This window comes from Peromyscus eremicus, chromosome 22, assembly GCF_949786415.1.
Source record: "Peromyscus eremicus chromosome 22, PerEre_H2_v1, whole genome shotgun sequence".
NCBI lineage: Eukaryota > Metazoa > Chordata > Mammalia > Rodentia > Cricetidae > Peromyscus > Peromyscus eremicus.
Genome location: NC_081437.1, coordinates 25,652,005 through 25,670,329, shown reverse-complemented (window position 1 = coordinate 25,670,329; position 18,325 = coordinate 25,652,005). Strand labels below are relative to the sequence as shown.

General features: G+C 37.7%; 1 protein-coding gene and 1 long non-coding RNA gene across 6 annotated transcripts in view; one reads left to right on the top strand and one right to left on the bottom strand.

The window, feature by feature from the left end:
• LOC131897445 (uncharacterized) overlaps positions 1-18,215 on the top strand; it is a 29,634-nt gene extending 11,419 nt beyond the window's left edge. The window contains exons 5-7 of one of the 5 annotated variants that reach the window (XR_009375690.1): positions 7,499-7,568; positions 16,333-16,739; positions 18,136-18,208. This is a non-coding gene — a long non-coding RNA (uncharacterized LOC131897445). Of the gene's footprint in view, positions 1-5,269; positions 5,548-7,498; positions 7,569-16,332; positions 16,740-18,135 lie in introns of those variants that run through there. The other 4 variants (XR_009375689.1, XR_009375691.1, XR_009375692.1 and 1 more) reach the window with 4 other exon arrangements.
• Positions 1-18,325, bottom strand: part of Atad2b (ATPase family AAA domain containing 2B) — a 136,738-nt gene that overhangs the window by 17,303 nt on the left and 101,110 nt on the right. Inside the window, exons 21-24 of the mRNA XM_059248368.1 lie at positions 16,373-16,569; positions 13,491-13,650; positions 4,286-4,408; positions 1,761-1,898 (exon numbers count right to left, since the gene is read on the bottom strand). Of these exons, the coding sequence (XP_059104351.1) occupies positions 1,761-1,898; positions 4,286-4,408; positions 13,491-13,650; positions 16,373-16,569 (618 nt within the window). The remainder of the gene's footprint in view (positions 1-1,760; positions 1,899-4,285; positions 4,409-13,490; positions 13,651-16,372; positions 16,570-18,325) is intronic.

The window sequence follows — 18,325 nt, the reverse complement described above, 5'->3', positions numbered from 1 at the left end:
ATGGTGTGTCACATGTGCCATCTACTGGTAAGAGAAAACAAAACCCCACTGCAGATTTTAAAGAGCCTTCGTTCTCTCCTCCCTTCCTATGGGTTCTGGAAATCAAATTCAGTATCAGGCTTGCCCAGAAAGCACCTTTGTCTGCTAAGCCATCTTGCCTGCCCCAGCCAAAACTTCTTCAAGTGAATATTCAATATATTCTCATTAGTAGACATTAGTATAATGCAGAGACGATACAGGATTTCAAAGTTTAAGTGAGAGTACATTGTTACACAATGGGACCCAATCTGAGATACGACTCAGCCAAATAGCCTAGGTAGTGGTTTCAGAGCAACTAAATGCATCATGAAATCCTTTTTCAAACTTGCTCCATATGAATGTTACTTATTCAAAGAGGTCAAGGCTTTTTAAAGTGGGTATGAGCAGCTCTCCAACCTCATTAGAGAAGTTTCTTTGTGCAGCTGATGGTTAACACAGAAATTTACAGTTGATCAAAGTGCAAAGAGTAAGTACCAGTATTGTAGTCGGGCACAGATGTCACATTTGTATCAATTCTCTACTTACTTGCCCCTCTCAACCCCCCAGCTCAGAGACCACTGCACAAGAGAAGGTGGAAAGGTTGTAAGAGACAGAGGTCAGGGAGGACCAGAGCAAAACAGTGTCTTCTGGACATGCCAGGGCCATTGTACTCATGAACTCACAGCAGCAATGTTGTCTGTACAATTTGAAGCCACACAACACTGTATGTGCACAGAGGCAGGAGGAACTAACTCAAGAGCCCCCATCCCTAACTGAGGAGCTACTGACAGTTGCTATCCTCTGGAAGAGGAGGAGCTGGGTTTTTAAGGGTGTAGCCTCTGGTGGGTTTCCCCCGTGCTCCAGTGGACAACCCCACATCCAGTATAAATTGACTTTTAAAGAGGACATGAAGTTGGGAGGGGTTGGGAATAAGGAATGGATCTGGAAGGAATTAAGAGGAGGAATGGGTAAATACAGTCAAATAATATTGTATGAAATCCTGGAAGAATTAATAAAAATACGGTATTGTTTAAAAGTGGGTATGATTCATTCCTTCAAATTCACTATCATTTAGTAAAGAGCATGCTATGGCCAGCTTTGTTGACAGAGCAATGTCATCATATTTAGGCCAGAAGAACAGCATGTATCTTTCCAGGCAGGCTATCTTTAATGAAACATGAAGACTACATCAGGAAGATGTTACGTTTATTAACATTTGTCTTTCAGAAATACAATTGAACAATAAGAGTAAGTTTTTATGAAGATCTAGAAACTAAATTTTCCTTCTAAATATATCGCACAAAGCTAAGACAAATTAGGATGCTCGGATTTATTAAACTCAGCATAAAATATTCCCTTAAAGGAGCAAACTTCCTACTGTCAAACCACCCATTTCCACATGATTCTCGTTGTACTTCTAACTACAAATAGAACATCCTGTATATCATGCAAGGAGTGGGAAATAAGGACTAGGGGACAAAATCTGTTGCCTCCATTTCTCTATCCAAAATCCAGTGTTTAATACTGAAAATGTTACAACTGTTTCAGTTATCAAAAAAAAAAAAAAAAAAAGCATAAAAAATAGCAAATAAGGCAAAAGACAGAATTCTCATTCTGAACAAGCTCTTCTCTGGGAAGACAGGATTAAAGAGCTATGGACAAAGGGCAGTGTTGTTTTGTGGACTGATCCTAGCACGTCTCAGCTATTGCCACTATTGGCCAACATGCTCACAAATACTCACATGCACACTTATTTGCAGAGTTGTGCCAGACATCCATTGGGTTTCTTTGTTTGTGCCGAAATGCCTCTTCCACTCTAGTCTCTGTCTTACGGGCACCAGTGCCATGAGGAGTTATTTGTTCTGCTGTTACTGATAAGCCTGCAAGCAGCAGATAAGCAATACCTATTTATGTTCCCAGATGCATAAACCACAAAGTTTTTAAAAAATCTGAAATATAAAACTGAGTTTAAAAGTCATTAATTATACCTAGACAGTTTGTAATTCTGCTGAAATTACTGTCTTTTGTTTTAAGATGGGGAAGTAACTTGATACTAAAATCGTAAGAATAAAAATACCTGGCAGGCCATGCTTATCCTAATGCTCAAAGGAGCCTTATTTTCACTCATTTTAATTCCAAAAGAGAAACATTTCACAATATGACTGTGGAATAATAAGGCTGTATATTATTTAAAAGTCGTGATCTCTACTATCTTAGAATGTACAATAAGTGTACAGGGTCACTAAACTACATTCTCATGAACAGTTTCAACCTGGCTTGCTGCCTGTCACACCACAATGCCCTAAGTTTCACTTCCTAGCACTATCTTCTGAAGAGTAACCATTCCATCTCAATTTTCTTCACTAGAATCTTTTCTTCCCTATAATCTTAAGTGCTAGTGCTTCTCACAGCTCTCTCAATAACCTAGCTTCTAATTCTGATCTACAAGAAGCATCCTTTGTGTGTATTGTACATACATATGTATGTATTGTAGTTTTTTTGAGACAGGGTCTCTGTGCAGCCTTGGCTGTCCTGGAACTCATTTTGTAGACCAGGTTGGCCTGGGACTCACAGAGATCCACCTGCCTCTGCCTCCCAAATGCTGGGATTAAAGGCGTGTGCCACTACCACTGTGTGTGGTTTTTAAATGATGTTATATAATATATCTCTTTAGTTCAAAGATCTCTAGCCTACTAGCCATATTTCTATCTGCCTACGTGATATCTCCAACCAGGTATCCTAAAAATAGGTCAAATTAAAGATAACTGGTTCATCTGTACATATACACAAACAAACGGTTTTTTTTAATATGTTCCCTATTTTGACTGGCAGAATTGGTATATACTCATTCATTCAACTTGCAACATTCTTTCCCTTCAAAGCACCTTCTACTAGGCTAGGGATATAGCTCGGGTTGGCAGAGTGTTTGCCTAGTATGTACCAAGTCATGGTTTTGATCCCCAGTATTGTATGAACTGGGTGTGGTAGCACAGGTCTGTAATCCCAGTTTTTAGGAAGTAGAGAAGATAATGTTATTCTTGGCTACACAGTGAATTTGAGGGCAACCTGAGCTATATGAGAACAATTCTCAGAAAGAAAGAAAAGAAGAAAGAGAAGGTAGGCAGGCAGGCTGGCAGGCCAATCCCACAAAGTATTCTCTACATATGCATCACTCATATGATTATCTTGTTTAGCTCCACTCTTCATTAATTAAAATGCATATTGTTTCTCTACCTTTTTCCCTACGAGTCTTACTGAGATACAATTTATATAACACAAAAACCACCTATTTTAAACATAAATTTTTTTTTAGCAAATGTCCATTTTGTAGTCGCCCGTAGAAATCTATGGCTGTCCCAGACAGCCACTACTGAATGGTTATCAACATACTTGCCACTTTATACGGGAGGACAACATTCAATAGATGGTCTTTCATACTGCTTTATTCCATGTAGCACTGTTTTTTAAGTCCTGTATCATTTTATATTAGTACTTCACTGAGTAATATGGACTAGGATGCACTATGCTTTGCTACTCATTAACCGGTTGATAGACATTTGTATTTTTCCAGTTTTTATTTATTATGAATAAATAACACTCCTATGAACATTCACATACATGTTTCATGTGGGCACATATTCATTTTGCTTGGATAGATTCCAAGGAAGAGAACTACTGGATAATCTAGCAAATCTATGTTTGCCTCTGTGGAAACTGAAACATAGCTCTCACAGCTTTTAACTCAATCTTTCATTTTCCTAAAACACTGAGAACATGTTATTTCTTGCCGCTAAAGTGATCTAACCAATTCCACGCTTGAAGTCGATGGGCTCTGTCTTCTGCCACTGGCATTCCTCTCCCTCCTACTGAAGTTCCTCTAGGACACAGCTGTACAGCCAATAAGCAGACCATATGCTTATTTGTGTCTCTAATTAAAAAATTACACATAAGTGTTAACACACTGGGGAAAATATTTATACAAAAAGTTTAAGTACTGGTATTAGATGTGAAATGATGAAAACTAAAATCTCTTCAGCTATAAATGCAGATATAATATGTAAATCATTTAAGAAATTTCACTAATACTTTATTCTTTAACATGCACCATTGCACTCAAACTTTCACAGATGAAGTTTTGAAATATCCTTTAGAATTTACATGGCCCATGTTAGTATCATAAATTAATATGAGGTTGTTAGTGGAGACAAAGAGTACATTCTGGTGTCCTGTGTCACAGGAGGATGAATAAAATGAACAGAGAACTTACCTCTTTTTATTCTTGCTTCCTTAATTTCTTCACAGAGTTTATTAAATTCTGGGTCCAATTCAGCTGCAATGATGGCATGTGCAGTGTCCTTCAGGGTACAAGCTCTGTGCCTAATAATTTTGTCTGTTAAAAAAAGTTGGCATAAATTTATTTTAGATAGGAATGGAATAAAATTAACTCAGAATGCCTTGAAAAGTAAAAGATACAGATATTTAAATTATAAACCCATGTTTAGGTAAGAAAAGAATCATTTAAGAGGTGGGTAAAAATATGAGCTATTCTATCAATAGCTTAGAAAATTGGACTTTTAAGATCTAAAAATACTCTATTAAATCATTACCTCAAAATATGGTTTTATTTTTACTTTCTAAAAATAAAATATAATTTTCAAAGAATTGGGGATATGCTCTATGCCCCAGAGTTGCTGCAGATGGATACCAGGGACTCAAGGGCCAGTGAGAGAGCTCAGTGGGCAATGCATTTGCTGGAGCTTGGCAACCGGACTTCTATCTCTGGGACCCATGTAAAGGTAGAAGAGAACCAACTCCACAAAGTGATCCTCTGACACCGTCACACTAAGTATAGCATGTGTGCCCCCCCACACACACAAATACAACTAAAAGATTATTATTTTTTAAACCAGAGCAGCTAGTCAAAATTGTGCTAAAGAACACAAAATATTCTGAGTAAAGGAGCTTTCTTGTAAAATGTGACAAAACCAGATAAATGCAGAAAAACTACCCAATCTAAAGTATGCAAGACTATTAGGCAAAGCCAAATGTCACAGTATACACCTATAACCCCAGCACTTGGACCACCAATTCCAAGAAGCCCTCGCTACTTCACAGCACGATCTTGTCTGAGAAACACAGCAACAAACAAAGGCCAAAGCACAAACTTGGTGGGCAGAGGCAGAGAGAAGCACCCGGGGTTCTAGGTGTCACCACAGCTAAGGGGACACTATAAACACTGTCTCCCTCACAGGTCATAGGAATGACTGGATCATGAACAATGCAATGTCAGTGGTGCTTTCTGGAGTTCCGGGGCTCCAGATGTGAAAAAACAGAAAAATGCAAGATGACTTAGAACAGTCTGAGCCTGGCATGGTGGCGCACACCTCTAAGGGAAAAGCAGGAGGATACGTTCAAGGTTATTTTCTGCTATGCAACAAGTTCCAACCCAGCGTAGGCAACGTGGGACCCTATCTCAAGAATAAAACCAAAACAAAGAATCCAAAATAAATATTTACTTTTCTCTCTGCAGTCAAGGCATAAAGTATATCTTTTATTTATAACACTTATGATTATAGCGTACTGTGGAAATCTTATAAAAACAAACAGCACATGTGCAGCACTGGTACATTTCTTATATGTTCTCTAAATATTCATTCAACAAACACTGTCCACAATACTAGAAAAACTGAAGTAACAATTACACAGAGGTACCCCCTCACACACAAAAAGAAATCAGACACGGTTCCAACAAAATTACAATTTTCAGACTACATAGGAAAGTATAATTAAATAATATCTCAGCTGGAGAGGGGAAGAGTGCTTGCTGCTGCTATTCCAGGACCACAGTTCAGTCCTAGCCCCATTTCAGGGAGCTCACAACCACCTGAAACTCTGGCTCCAGAGAATCGGATACCCTCTTCTGGCCTCTGCAGACACAAGCACACACATGCACACACCCACATAGATATGTACACACAGAGAGACAGTCTTTAAAATAAGAATCTCATACATAAAAAGCCTTCTCCCTCAAAAGACAAAACAAGCAACAACAAAAATACAAAACGCCAATCTGACTGATGACTATGAAGAAAAGTCAAATTTCACCTAAGTTCTGAGGAGCCTCTCCAGGAGAGGCACGTGGGCGGGTGTGAACAAGCTTTGGAGTGGCAGACAGAGGAGGGGAACTGCTGCAGGTACAGACTGTGTCAAGTCCAAGAGCTAGGGCAGTTAGTGAAACTGAAATGTTACCTGGTGGAGAGAACCCAATAGCCAAGTACCAGACCTTCTCCAAAGAGTTCAAAATGTATCCTACAAGCAATGAAAGGTCACTGAAAAGCCATGAACAAGGAAGTAACATGACTCAAATTTACATCTTCAAAATCCCATCCCGGCTGTTATCTAGAGACTGGATTAGAGGGATTAAGATACAATCCGGAAGCATAATCACAAAGCTCTTTAAGGAAGTGAGAGAGAGCACAACTGGAACTACAGTGATGAAAAGAGATTAGAGATCTGAAACGGACTCTCAGCCACAGGAGAGGGTGACAAAGTAGATGAGGGGTCTGATAAATATCAAAGGTAATTCTCTAGCTTCTTGTATCCAAAAGGGGGAAGGGAGAGAGGGAAGTGCCATTTATAAAGATACACACACACACACACACACACACACACACACACACACACACACACACAAAACAACAACATGGAATGGACAGAGGAAGAAAGAAGGGAAAAGTTAGAGATTACTTTTAATGAATTTAGCTTCAGGCATTTTGGTTTTAAGATGCTTAAAATATATCCCAATGGAGACATGCAAGCACACGAACACAGGCTCAATTCTATCAATGACCAAAAAAACACAATGACTTCTTTCAGTCTGCATCTGTTATATTTTCTCTGTCTTTTTTCAAAAAGATTGATTTTATTTATGTATACATGCACATCTGCATGTACCCTCAGATTCCCTCAGAGCTGGAGTTACAGACCACTATGAGCCACCCCACGTGGGAACTGAGAACCAAACTCAGATCCTCTACAAGAGTAATTCTTCTGCCTCATTCTTGCAAGTGGATCCAACTCTGTCTTTTTGTTTGTTTGTTTGTTTGGTTGGTTGGTTGGTTGGTTGGTTGGTTGGTTGGTTGGTTGGCTGGTTTTTCAAGACAGGGTTTCTCTATTTAAGAGTCCCTGGCTGTCCTGGAACTTGGCTCTGTAGACCAGGCTGGCCTTGAACTCACAGAGATCTGCCTCTGCCTCCCAAGTGGTGGTATTAAAGGCCTAGCTCCAGTCTTTTGTTTTTAAATTGGGGTATTTACTGTTTACTAAATTCTGAGCTATGTTTTAATGTCTTGGATATGTTTAAGCTCTTAATTTCTGTATATGATCCACTGAATCAACTTTTATATATAGATCAGAGAATTTTGATTGCATACTGATATCTAATTGTTCCAGCACTATTTGTTAAAAAAAGATATTTGTTTAGGTCAAGAGTTTTCTCAGCCATTTCTGATGCTTCTCATCGCATATATATCTTTGTCACATTCCCTCCTATTGTAAGTTTTTGAGGATAACTAGTACTTATTTTTAGGCTTATTTAGTCTATCTCATGTGTATGAGTGTTTCTGCCTGCATGTATGTTTGTGCACAATATTCCTGTCTGGTGCCCAAGGAGATTAGAAAAGGGCATAAGAGAAGGGTAGATATGATCAAGATACATTGTACACGTCTGAAAATGTTAAAGAAAAAAGAAAAATATTCTAAAAATAAAAAAATAATAAAGTTCTAGACAGTTGGGGTTGTGTTACATGTAACTGTTACAGGGTGAACTGTATTCCCTCAAAATTTACATGTACTTCAGAATGTGACTGTATTTGGGAATAAGCCATTCTAAAGAGGTAATTAGGTGAAAAAGAGGATAGGTTATAATCTACAGTGCCTGATGTCCTTTTACAAGACAATCTGGACACACTAGGTATGCACACAGACACAGAAAAGGCTACAGGGAGAAGGCTATGTGGTAAACCGTGAGGAGCGCTCTTGGGAAGAGATCAAACTCACTGACTCATGTTGAACTAATAATTCACCTCCAACATTGAGAAAAAACTTTGGTTGCTTACTGCTCCTGGTCTGTCCTATTTTGTATGTTAGTCCTAGCAGGTAAGTATAATGGCATACAGACCAAAATCTGCCAACCAGGAGTCATATTACTGATCTATCATAATACTAACACAGGTTACACATCTCTGTCTCAAGGAGTAAGAAGTGTCACAGACATCCTTATATACCAAGTACCCTGCTCAGTAATTAGGGAATGGTAGTCATAAGCACTAACAGAAATATAAGTGAGTTTGGTTAAGTCTGAAATTCATGAGGTACAACTATGACAAAGTTGAAAATGTACTGAGCGGACTACAGATGGATCCAAAAAATGAGTGCCTTTGGAATTCTGACCCCAGGCAATTGACACAAAATGTTGGGAGTCTGTGAAGACTGTAAGATTAAGGATGAATTTCAGCAAAATTGGTCAAATGATGATAGGTCTAAGAATTGTCCTAGAGGTGAGGTAAAGATGCATTATAAGACTAACAATACAGAGTGGTCAAATTTAATTCATCATGTCCTATCCCTAAGATAATAATTAGAGTCAAATGTCTCACCCTGGTCACATTTAGAAGCTACAAGTTAAATTTCTCATCACTTCACATTTAATTTCCATCCACATCATCCTCGTGCAAGATAATCTGGTAAACATGTAGCCATATTTAACTTCCAAAGACTTTTCTCTGTATAAGTAGTTTTCCCATACCCCCCAAATGGCCATGTGTTCTGCCAAGCAGATCGTTGTAAACATTTAAATACTCATGGGACCTTGTAAAAGTAATCCAACATTCATGCAATTTCCACTTGCTACACAACAGACCCTGAGGTTGTTTTATAGGAAAATACATAACAAGTAGCTCAGTTGCTAAGAAAAAAATGTTCTCTTGTTGACTAAAGATATAAGAGGGGTGGGCGTGAACACAGCAGACGTTCCTGATACATTCTTTGTATCTATCTTTAAGGAACAGAGGAAAGTCCCAAATATACCACATAAGCTCCACCCGTGAAACAGAGTCATGGCCTCTAGTAAACCAACACATTCTACAGTAAAAGGTAATTATCACATCAGAAAGCATTGCATCTTCCCTGAAACTAGTATTTATATCAACAGGGTATAAAAAATTATCTGGTGGGAAATTGGATTTATTTCCTAACCTAGCTTCCTCTAACATGCATTTAGGCTTATTTTCATGGTCCCTAGATTTGTTTCCAAATATGTTTAAATTTAAAGTGTGATCCTGGAACTGTAATAAACACAAACTGGGGGTCATCCTAGATCATATATGTACATAACTACTATGGAACACCAAACAAATCACAATTTAAATAATGATGAGAATATAATAATATAAATATCACCAGGCAGTGGTAGCACACACCTTTAATCCCAGAACTCAGGAGGCAGAGGCAGGCGGACCCCTGTGAGTTCGAGGCCAGCCTGGTCTACAGAGCCAGTTTCAGGACAGCCAGGGCTGCACAGAGAAACCCTGTCTCGAAACCCACCCCTCCTCTAAAGAGAATATAAATATCAACAGCCAACCTGTAAGGAATACTTCCAACTCAAGGAATTAGGCTAAGGGCTTGACATATTTACTTTGAACAATAGGAAAATGGCAACATATTTAATTTGAACAATAGGAAAATGGCATGCCGTAACATTCAACATAATACACTTTTTTATTTGATCCTTACAACAACCCCAAGTAACGAATTCTCTTGTTATCCCTACTATATAAATGGGAAAACTACAATTTAGAAACTTGACTTGATAACCATCAAAGAACTAGAGAGTAGCAGCATAGACAGAAGCATAAGTCATAGCACATTCCCACCACACCACGGCACACCAGAAGCTGAGGGCACAAGGTCAAAGCAACATGCAGTCACTCCGATCTGATCTCATCTGAGGGACAAAGAAAGGGGTAAAAGGAGCTTGAAATTCGCCTGTTTCCTACCACCCATTCTGTGCAGGATGACATAAGAAACCCTCATGGACATCAAATTACTGCACTACTTAACAGTGGCCCTAACAAAATCTGAAGATACACACATAACTATATAATTTTTATTTGGGAAGTACTATAAGGAATGAAATTTAGGGCCTCACACATTTTAGGAAAGTTCTCAATCACTGTGCTATATCTCCAGCCCTTTATTTATTTTCAGAGTCACTTTTTTTTTTTTTTTTTTTTGCTTTTTCGAGACAGGGTTTCTCTGTGTAATAGCTCTGGCTGTCCTGGAACTCACTTTATAGACCAGGCTGGCCTTGAACTCAGAGATCCACTTGCCTCTGCCTCCTGAGTGCTGGGATCAAAGGCGTACACCACCACACCTGACTTATTTTTAGAGTCTTAAGTTGCTGGAATTACAGATCTGTGCCATTTTATAAAAATATTTATTCATATTTATAATAGAGGAGAAAAGAACTAAAAGATCTAATATGTCCAGGAATAGGCCCTTAGTTATATTACATCTATATATAATTTTTAATGTGGGACAAATCTACTCATTAGTAAGAGTTCCAAAAGATGTTAGAGGAATGAAAAAAAATATGTAAGAATTACATAATTTTATAGAAAAAAGATAAACAAAAAATGTTCAACATCCTTCGCCATTGGGGAAATGGGAATTAAAACTACACTGAGTTTTTCTCTCAACCCACTCAGAATGTCTCTACTAACCTGGCTACAATGTGGGTAAAGAGGAGCCCTTATACAATACTGGCAGGAGTGTAAACCTGTGCAACCACTATGAAATACATCAATACAAAAGTTTCTCAAGTAAACTAAAAGTAGAACTACCATATGACGCAAGCATAACCTCTCCTTGGCATATACCCAAAGGGTATATTGCACACCCATGCTTACTGCAACAGCACTGTTCACAGTAGCCAAGACTGGAACCAGCCTAGATACTATCACATGGATGAGAAAATGTAAAATATACACTCAAAGGAGTTGCATTCATACACAAAGAAGAGTGAAATAAGTAATTTGCAGGAAAATGGATGCAATTGGTAATCATGTTACATGAACTATGAGCAAGTCACAATCATCTATTAAAAATATTGTATAGCCTTTAATCCCAGCACTCGGGAGGCAGAGCCAGGCGGATCTCTGTGAGTTCGAGGCCAGCCTGGTCTCCAAAGCGAGTTCCAGGAAAGGCGCAAAGCTACACAGAGAAACCCTGTCTCGAAAAACCAAAAAAAAATAAATAAATAAAAATAAAAATATTGTATAAAAACACTTTGTAGATATACTAACAAAAAATTAAAAATAATCATATCATTTTAATGAAACTAATGTGCATATATATTCTTCAGCCTTAGACATTAAGTAATGGAATTGGAAATTATTTAACTTTTTGTCTTATTTTCATAGTTTTTCTAAGGCATGTATCATTAAAAACTACAGGTGCCGGAGAGATGACTCAAGGGTTAAATTAAAAGCACTGGCTGCTCTAGTAGAAAGACCCCAGGTTTGGTTCCCAGCACCCATCTGACAGCTCACAACCACCTGTAAATTGAGTTTCCAGGGGCTCTGACTCTCTTCCGGCTTCCACTGACACCAAGCATGTACACAGTACACAGTACACACACACACACACACACACACACACACACACACACACACACATATTCAGGCCAACACTCATATATTAAATAAACCATTTTAAAAGAGTTTAAAAGTAAAGCAAATAACAAAAACTGTAGCAAGCAAATATCCTGAACACAAATATCAAGAACTAGTATCCACCAAGCCCTACTATGTAAATATTTATTGTTTCTGGACCTGAAATGGATATTATCAATTACTATGGTCTAAATTCATGTGAAAAGTAATTTCATATAAAACTGAGAAATCCAGGTCATTCTGCTGCATGGCTTAAGTTGAGAACCACTGTTCTCAAATACAGATATAGTATCTTTAAAGAACAAAAACCTACATAAATGCTTTAATAATTGGTGTATCACCTAGTGAAGAAAAAAAAGAAAAAACATCCTGATAGCTGAGAGTTAGCCTAGCATGATCAGCTTAATCTCAATTTTCATGTTAAAAACAGCACCACACAAAGCCATTGTGTGACCATGATGGGCCAAATAAAAACTAGACAACTCTGTAATTACATCTAAGCACAGAACAAAACATGAACACTGTCCTAAGCACAAAAATGACCACACATAATCCTATTCTCACTAATGTCCTGCTTAGGGGTGTTAGTGCTGCTTAATTCTGTACACACACATACACACACACACACACACACACACACTTAAAAATATTTGAGGTAGGGGAGACATGGCTGCATGCATGTGGAGTTCAGAGGACAATTTGCAGAAATAGATCCTCTCCTATCACGTGGGGTCCAGGGATCAAACTCAGGTCTCCAGGTTTGGTAGAAGACACCTTTACCTGCTGAGCTATCTCAACAAGCTCACTTCCTAGGTTCTTAGAATACCTAATCACAAAATAATCTGGCTACCTAGCAACATCCAATTCACTGCTAAGTCTCACTTTCTCACACTTTCCCTAACATTACATAACATAATACCAAATCCTTAATGGTTGCCATGACACACATTCTTGTTATAAAAATCATCTCTATTTACAACCAATCCACCTTGTTTAACTATAGGTATGTTCTTAGTGCTTCTCCCTGGAGGGCAACAAGAGTTGGAACTACAGACTAACAGGCATATTCAACCTACAGCCCACTAGCTACATGATTTCCAGGACAGCTACAAATCTGACCTAATACATTTGATGATAACATCATGTCACTATGTCAAAAGGATGGACACCTCTGGAAAGCATAGAATGGAACTAGGAGTAAAATAAAATTATATAAGAATACCTCCACTATACAGAAGGGTAATTCTGATACATAGGGCTGGGCATGGCATGCTCTAATTCCAGCACTGAGGAGGCAGAGGCAAGAGGATCTTTGTGAGTCTGAGCCCAGCCTGGTTTACATTATCAAGCTCTAGGCAAGCCAGGGCTATACAGTGTGATCCTATACAGTGTCCTTTTTTTTTTTTTTTTTTTTTTTGAAGAGTTTGATATATAAACTTATCTAATCCTGACTTCCCACAAATTAAAAATTCTGTGTTTAGTGGACTACTGATGACTACTAATATTGGCTAAACAAACAAATTTTAAGTTAAGTTCATTTGCTAACTATTCTATCTGTCTGAACAAAATTAGAATTCAGTATAAGAATTAAAAGGAAAATGGAAAGTAAATCCTGCATAAAAACACAGTGCCTAGAACTATAAAACCTTCTGGCTTAGGCATGGTGTTACCAGGTAGGTTATTACTTTTTAAAACAGGCACACTTGAATGCCGAAACTGGCACCTTGCCCTAAGTGTCCTTACCTCCAGGGTCCTTGTCTGGATTGTATTCTAAAGCATTGCTACAGATGAGGTCAATATCTTGCAGGAAATCTTTAGCCGTTAGATAATTATGTTTATCAATTTTAGTTATTACTGTTGATAAATCCATTGGTTCTTTGATTACTTCAAGATAATCTGAAACCTAAAACAAATAGGACGCTTTAATGAAAATTACATCTAGCTGTTTATATGCTTTAGTTCATAAAAGCACAAATTGAAAACAGAAAACTTAAATTTAAGTAGTTAACTATAGAAGAGTAAAATGACAGTGCTATTTATGGCTATTTATTCTACTGAAGTTACTATCTGACATACTTTCCATGAAAAGCTTCATGGTGCTCATCTTGAAATCTGAAACCAACAGTCAGTTTTGGGTTTTAAATCCTTTGGGTTTATCTGAGAAGAGAATGTGTGGGTAAAGTACCCAATAAGCATCAGTAAGTGTTGTCACCTCAAGAAAAAGAAAAACAAAGGAAAATAAAAGCAGAGATTTTCATACTACTAGAGAATTTCTGGTATGCGTTTTTAATTTTTTCAAGAAAATTTTCTTTTTTAACTCTATTATAAGGCGAACCATTTCATGGAAAGTATTTTCTACTCCTTTGGAGTCATTACACACGTTTTGAGTCAAATAAGTATTGTTTTTCTAACTTGTAAAGGGTTTGCTGGACTTGTCTCTACATTCAGTCAGGATTTATATAGTAAGTTTTACATTTTAATGTCACATAACCAGTAAGGAAGGATTAGCAAGCTCTGTCTATTGTTTTCTCAAGTGGCAATCTTAAGTAGTGAACTGTGGTCTGAAAGCAACTTGAGCAATGTCTAAAACTAGCTTAGGACCAACTTCTGGACAGTTTCTATTCTCTCAAAGTGAGGTTTGTTTTCATACAGCTTCCGATGATCTTAAGTTTACACGTTTATAAACAGAAAGGCACTTTGAGTTTTATACTATTAAGAGTATGAAATTTTAGCACATGCTTAATTTTAAATTCAGTATGCTTTTTAATGTTTTGCTTCCTTCAGGTGACAGATTTTAGCCACTTCTAATTCACTATTTGAATATACACTTTTATGTCTTAAACCACTCAGGTATTCTCTTGCTTTCCCTTTTCTAGTCTCCCCCTGATACTCCTGCTTCAGCTTTGAGAGCAAGACCAGAATGGAAATAGATGGAAAAGAGGATCATAACATTAACTGAAATTTTTACCTACACCTAGTTAGCATTTCTATTCCTTTACATTTCCTTACCATGATTTACAACACTTATGTTATGTTCTCTTAAAAATAGATGACAATTGAAATCTGCCAAAATTCTGTGATTAGGAGAAAAAAAAAGCTTCTTGAGCTAGAAGAAAACCAGTTCATCTAAGCATGGGAGGCTGGCTCTTCTTTTAACAGCCTTCAGGGGTGGGGTATAGTTTGCTTGGTGGAGCCTTGCTGAGCATGTAAGACCCTGGGCTTAGTTCTTAGGACCATAAAAAGCAATCTTTAAAATTAGCTGATAGTTTCAAATGAAAACACTGTAAGGAAAAACTATTATCTAAAAATTGTGGGTTTTTTTTTTTTAAGCTAAAAGCATTTCTTACATGTCTTACATGTCCTGTTATTCCAGTGGGAAAAGGCAGAAGGTAGCTATGATGGAAAGGATGAAAGACTGTGGGCTTTCAAGCATGGTGGTGCATGCCTATAATCTCAAAATTTTGGAGCTGGAGGATTGCAAATTCAAAGTCATCCAGGTCTCATAATGAGACTCTGTCTCGAATTAAAAGCAAGACTACGTCACTAGTAAACTTCCTCAACTGTGACACTAAAAAAGTAATAAAATGACCTTGCATGTTTTTTGAAAAAGTCAAATGGACAATGCTACACATTGTACATAAACATTTAAATAAGAATTCTGACAGTCCCTTTATTCCAAAAGAAGGGAAGATGTGTATTTTCAGACTTGTTGAATGGAAAAATGTAACGCTAACTCATTCTTCCCAGTCACAGATGACGTAATGGTTCCAAAGGAATCTGCTCAGGTCCAAAAACACAGATTTCACAATTAGGACACAACATTAAACTTTGAATCATTTTATAATTCAAATATTTTTAGAGACAAAAAAAAAAAACTAAAAACACCAAAACTGCTCAAACATGGAGTCTGAACTATAAGGAGAAGGCCAGTAAAGATTATATTGTGGTCATCCACACTATATTATCCCAGGATAAAGTTGTTTTCTTTTTCATTGATGGCATTCTAGTATATTCCAAATGGAAAATTCCTTTTCTCACCATCACAAACCAAGTTGCCACAATTACACAGAACAATACACATACAAAATGAGGAATTTTCCATTGGGAGCAGAGAATATCTTTGGAGAGGACAGATTTTAAGTACATGGGATGTGCTTAACTTCCAGCAGTGACTTAGCAAGAAGCCCTTCTAAAGCAGAAAGACTAGGTGAGGTAAAGGCTTTACCGCCTCTTCTCACAGATACAAACAGTTAAGGCAATGCCAGTACTGGCACCAATGCATTGATATCAATGTACTTTTAAAAGCAGGATTTATCCTGGAATAAAAATAGTCTATTATGGACATTTCACAAAAGTAAATTTAATCCTCCTCTTAAATTGAAGAGTAGGTGATCACAGATAGCAGTAATAATTAAGAGGACATATACAAATTGGTCACTAATTCCACTTAAAAGTCACCAGATGTTTGCTGGTGACACTGATAGTTATCACATGGATTAAAATTTTATAGGCTAGGGGTAATATTCATCCATGCCTTTGCTTTTTTTTCCTTCCAAAAAAGATGTCAATATTTTTTTTCTTTTAGCCAGTTCAACTTCACTGTTTGCACACTACTGAAACAAGACCTCTTCAATATCCACCGGTTTGCTGAAGATGTTAAAGCGTTTATCTGTGGCCAGCCTCTTGGTGACATCCCTGAGAAACAACCGCAACTCTCTTAGTGTATTTTCCTCCTGGTCTTCCATCCGATTTTTTTCTGACTCTGATAACTGACGAGGAGGAGATGGTAGTGCAAGCGGGAGCACTTCCATAGCACATAGAGCTAAAAAGAGAAGAAAAAGGGTTAAGACTTTAGCATGGCAAGCCAGAACTCAACTGGACTTCTTGCATTCTCTCAAAACAATCTTTAAAGAAAAAGAAAGTACAAGTATATGAGAACCATAAACACCCAAGTAGTAAAACTTCAAACGGAAATTAAAAGGGAATAAGAAGGTAACTCACAATAAGCCCCCTAGTCCTCTAAGATTCTACCCCCATGTGTTTTGGGCACCCCAAGTAGGGACTGTGAATAATACCTACAAGGATGGAAGAAAAAGAAAAGTAGAGCCGGGCGGTGGTGGCGCACGCCTTTAATCCCAGCACTCGGGAGGCAGAGCCAGGCGGATCTCTGTGAGTTCGAGGCCAGCCTGGCCTACCAAGTGAGTCCCAGGAAAGGCGCAAAGCTACACAGAGAAACCCTGTCTCGAAAAACAAAAAAAAAAAGAAAAGTAGAAACTATATGTGCACCCACAGGTGTGCATGTATCTGTATTGCGGGGTGCATACCTGTGCATATGTGTCTAGGCCAGAGAAAGGCACCAGTGTCTATCACTCTCAGTCTCATTCCTTCAAGGCAGGGTCTCTCACTCAAGCTCAAGTCTACATTTTCCAGTGAGACTGTCCTCCTCCACACTAAGGTTACAGACAGCACTGGACCATGTCCAGTTTGTACATGGGCGCTAGGACTCTGAATTTCATGCTTGGACAGCATGTTCCTAACTACAAAGGTATCTCTCCAGCCTAACAGAGCAGAAAGCTTAAAAATTTAAGGTTGTGGAAGAGTTGGAAACCCAGGCTGAAGTAGCATATATAAAATCTATAATATCGTTATGTACCTAAAACAAACTAAACATCTTCTTAAAACATTAATTTTCTAATGACAATATACTCTAATTCCTTTAAAGATTTTCCTGGCAAAATAGATGGACACAGACTGTACAATATTAAGCAAGGTGATCCAATCTCAGAAAAAAAAAAAAAAAACTGCATGTTCTCCCTCATATGTGGATCCTAGCCTATAATGTAAAACAAATGTACATGTGGGTACAAGATGTAGAAAGAAGAACAAGAAAGGGTAGCATCAGGTGATGAGGAAGAAAGGAATGCATGGTTGTGAAAAGACATAAAGCTATTTTCTAATTTTAAATTTGTTGTGGACTTTTTTGCTTGTTTTCTCATACAGTAGCTCATTGGAATGTATAGACATTGGGTCTGTGAAAGTGCTTGCTTGAGTGGCTGTTAAACTACCTATGGGGTGTTTTTTATTTCATTACAATAATGTAATTTTTATACTTTTTTAAAAAGGAAATAACAAAGGAAGATCTTACACAAACTTTATCCAATTTTATCCACTGATGAAATCTTGTAAAACTATAATATCATAAGGAGGAGGAGGATGTTAAAATTACGAAGTTATAAGACATTTCTATCACCACATATAATTCTTTCATGTGTTTACTTACCACCTGTGTGCTGTATATCATTTGTCCATTTTATTACTGAAATGTTTTATTTTCTACTGTAAAGTGCTAAGAGATGTTCACACAGTCTTCATTACACTTTTTTGTCAGGTGTATGGATTACAAAAATTACCTTTCAAGCCAGGCGTGGCAGCACATGCTTTTAATCCCAGCACTCTGGGAGGCAGAGGTAGGTGGATCTCTGTGAGTTAGAGGCCAGCTAGAGCTACACAGTTGAGATCATGCCTAAAACAAAACAAAACAAACAAACACACCACAGCTTCCATAAAGCTTTTAATTT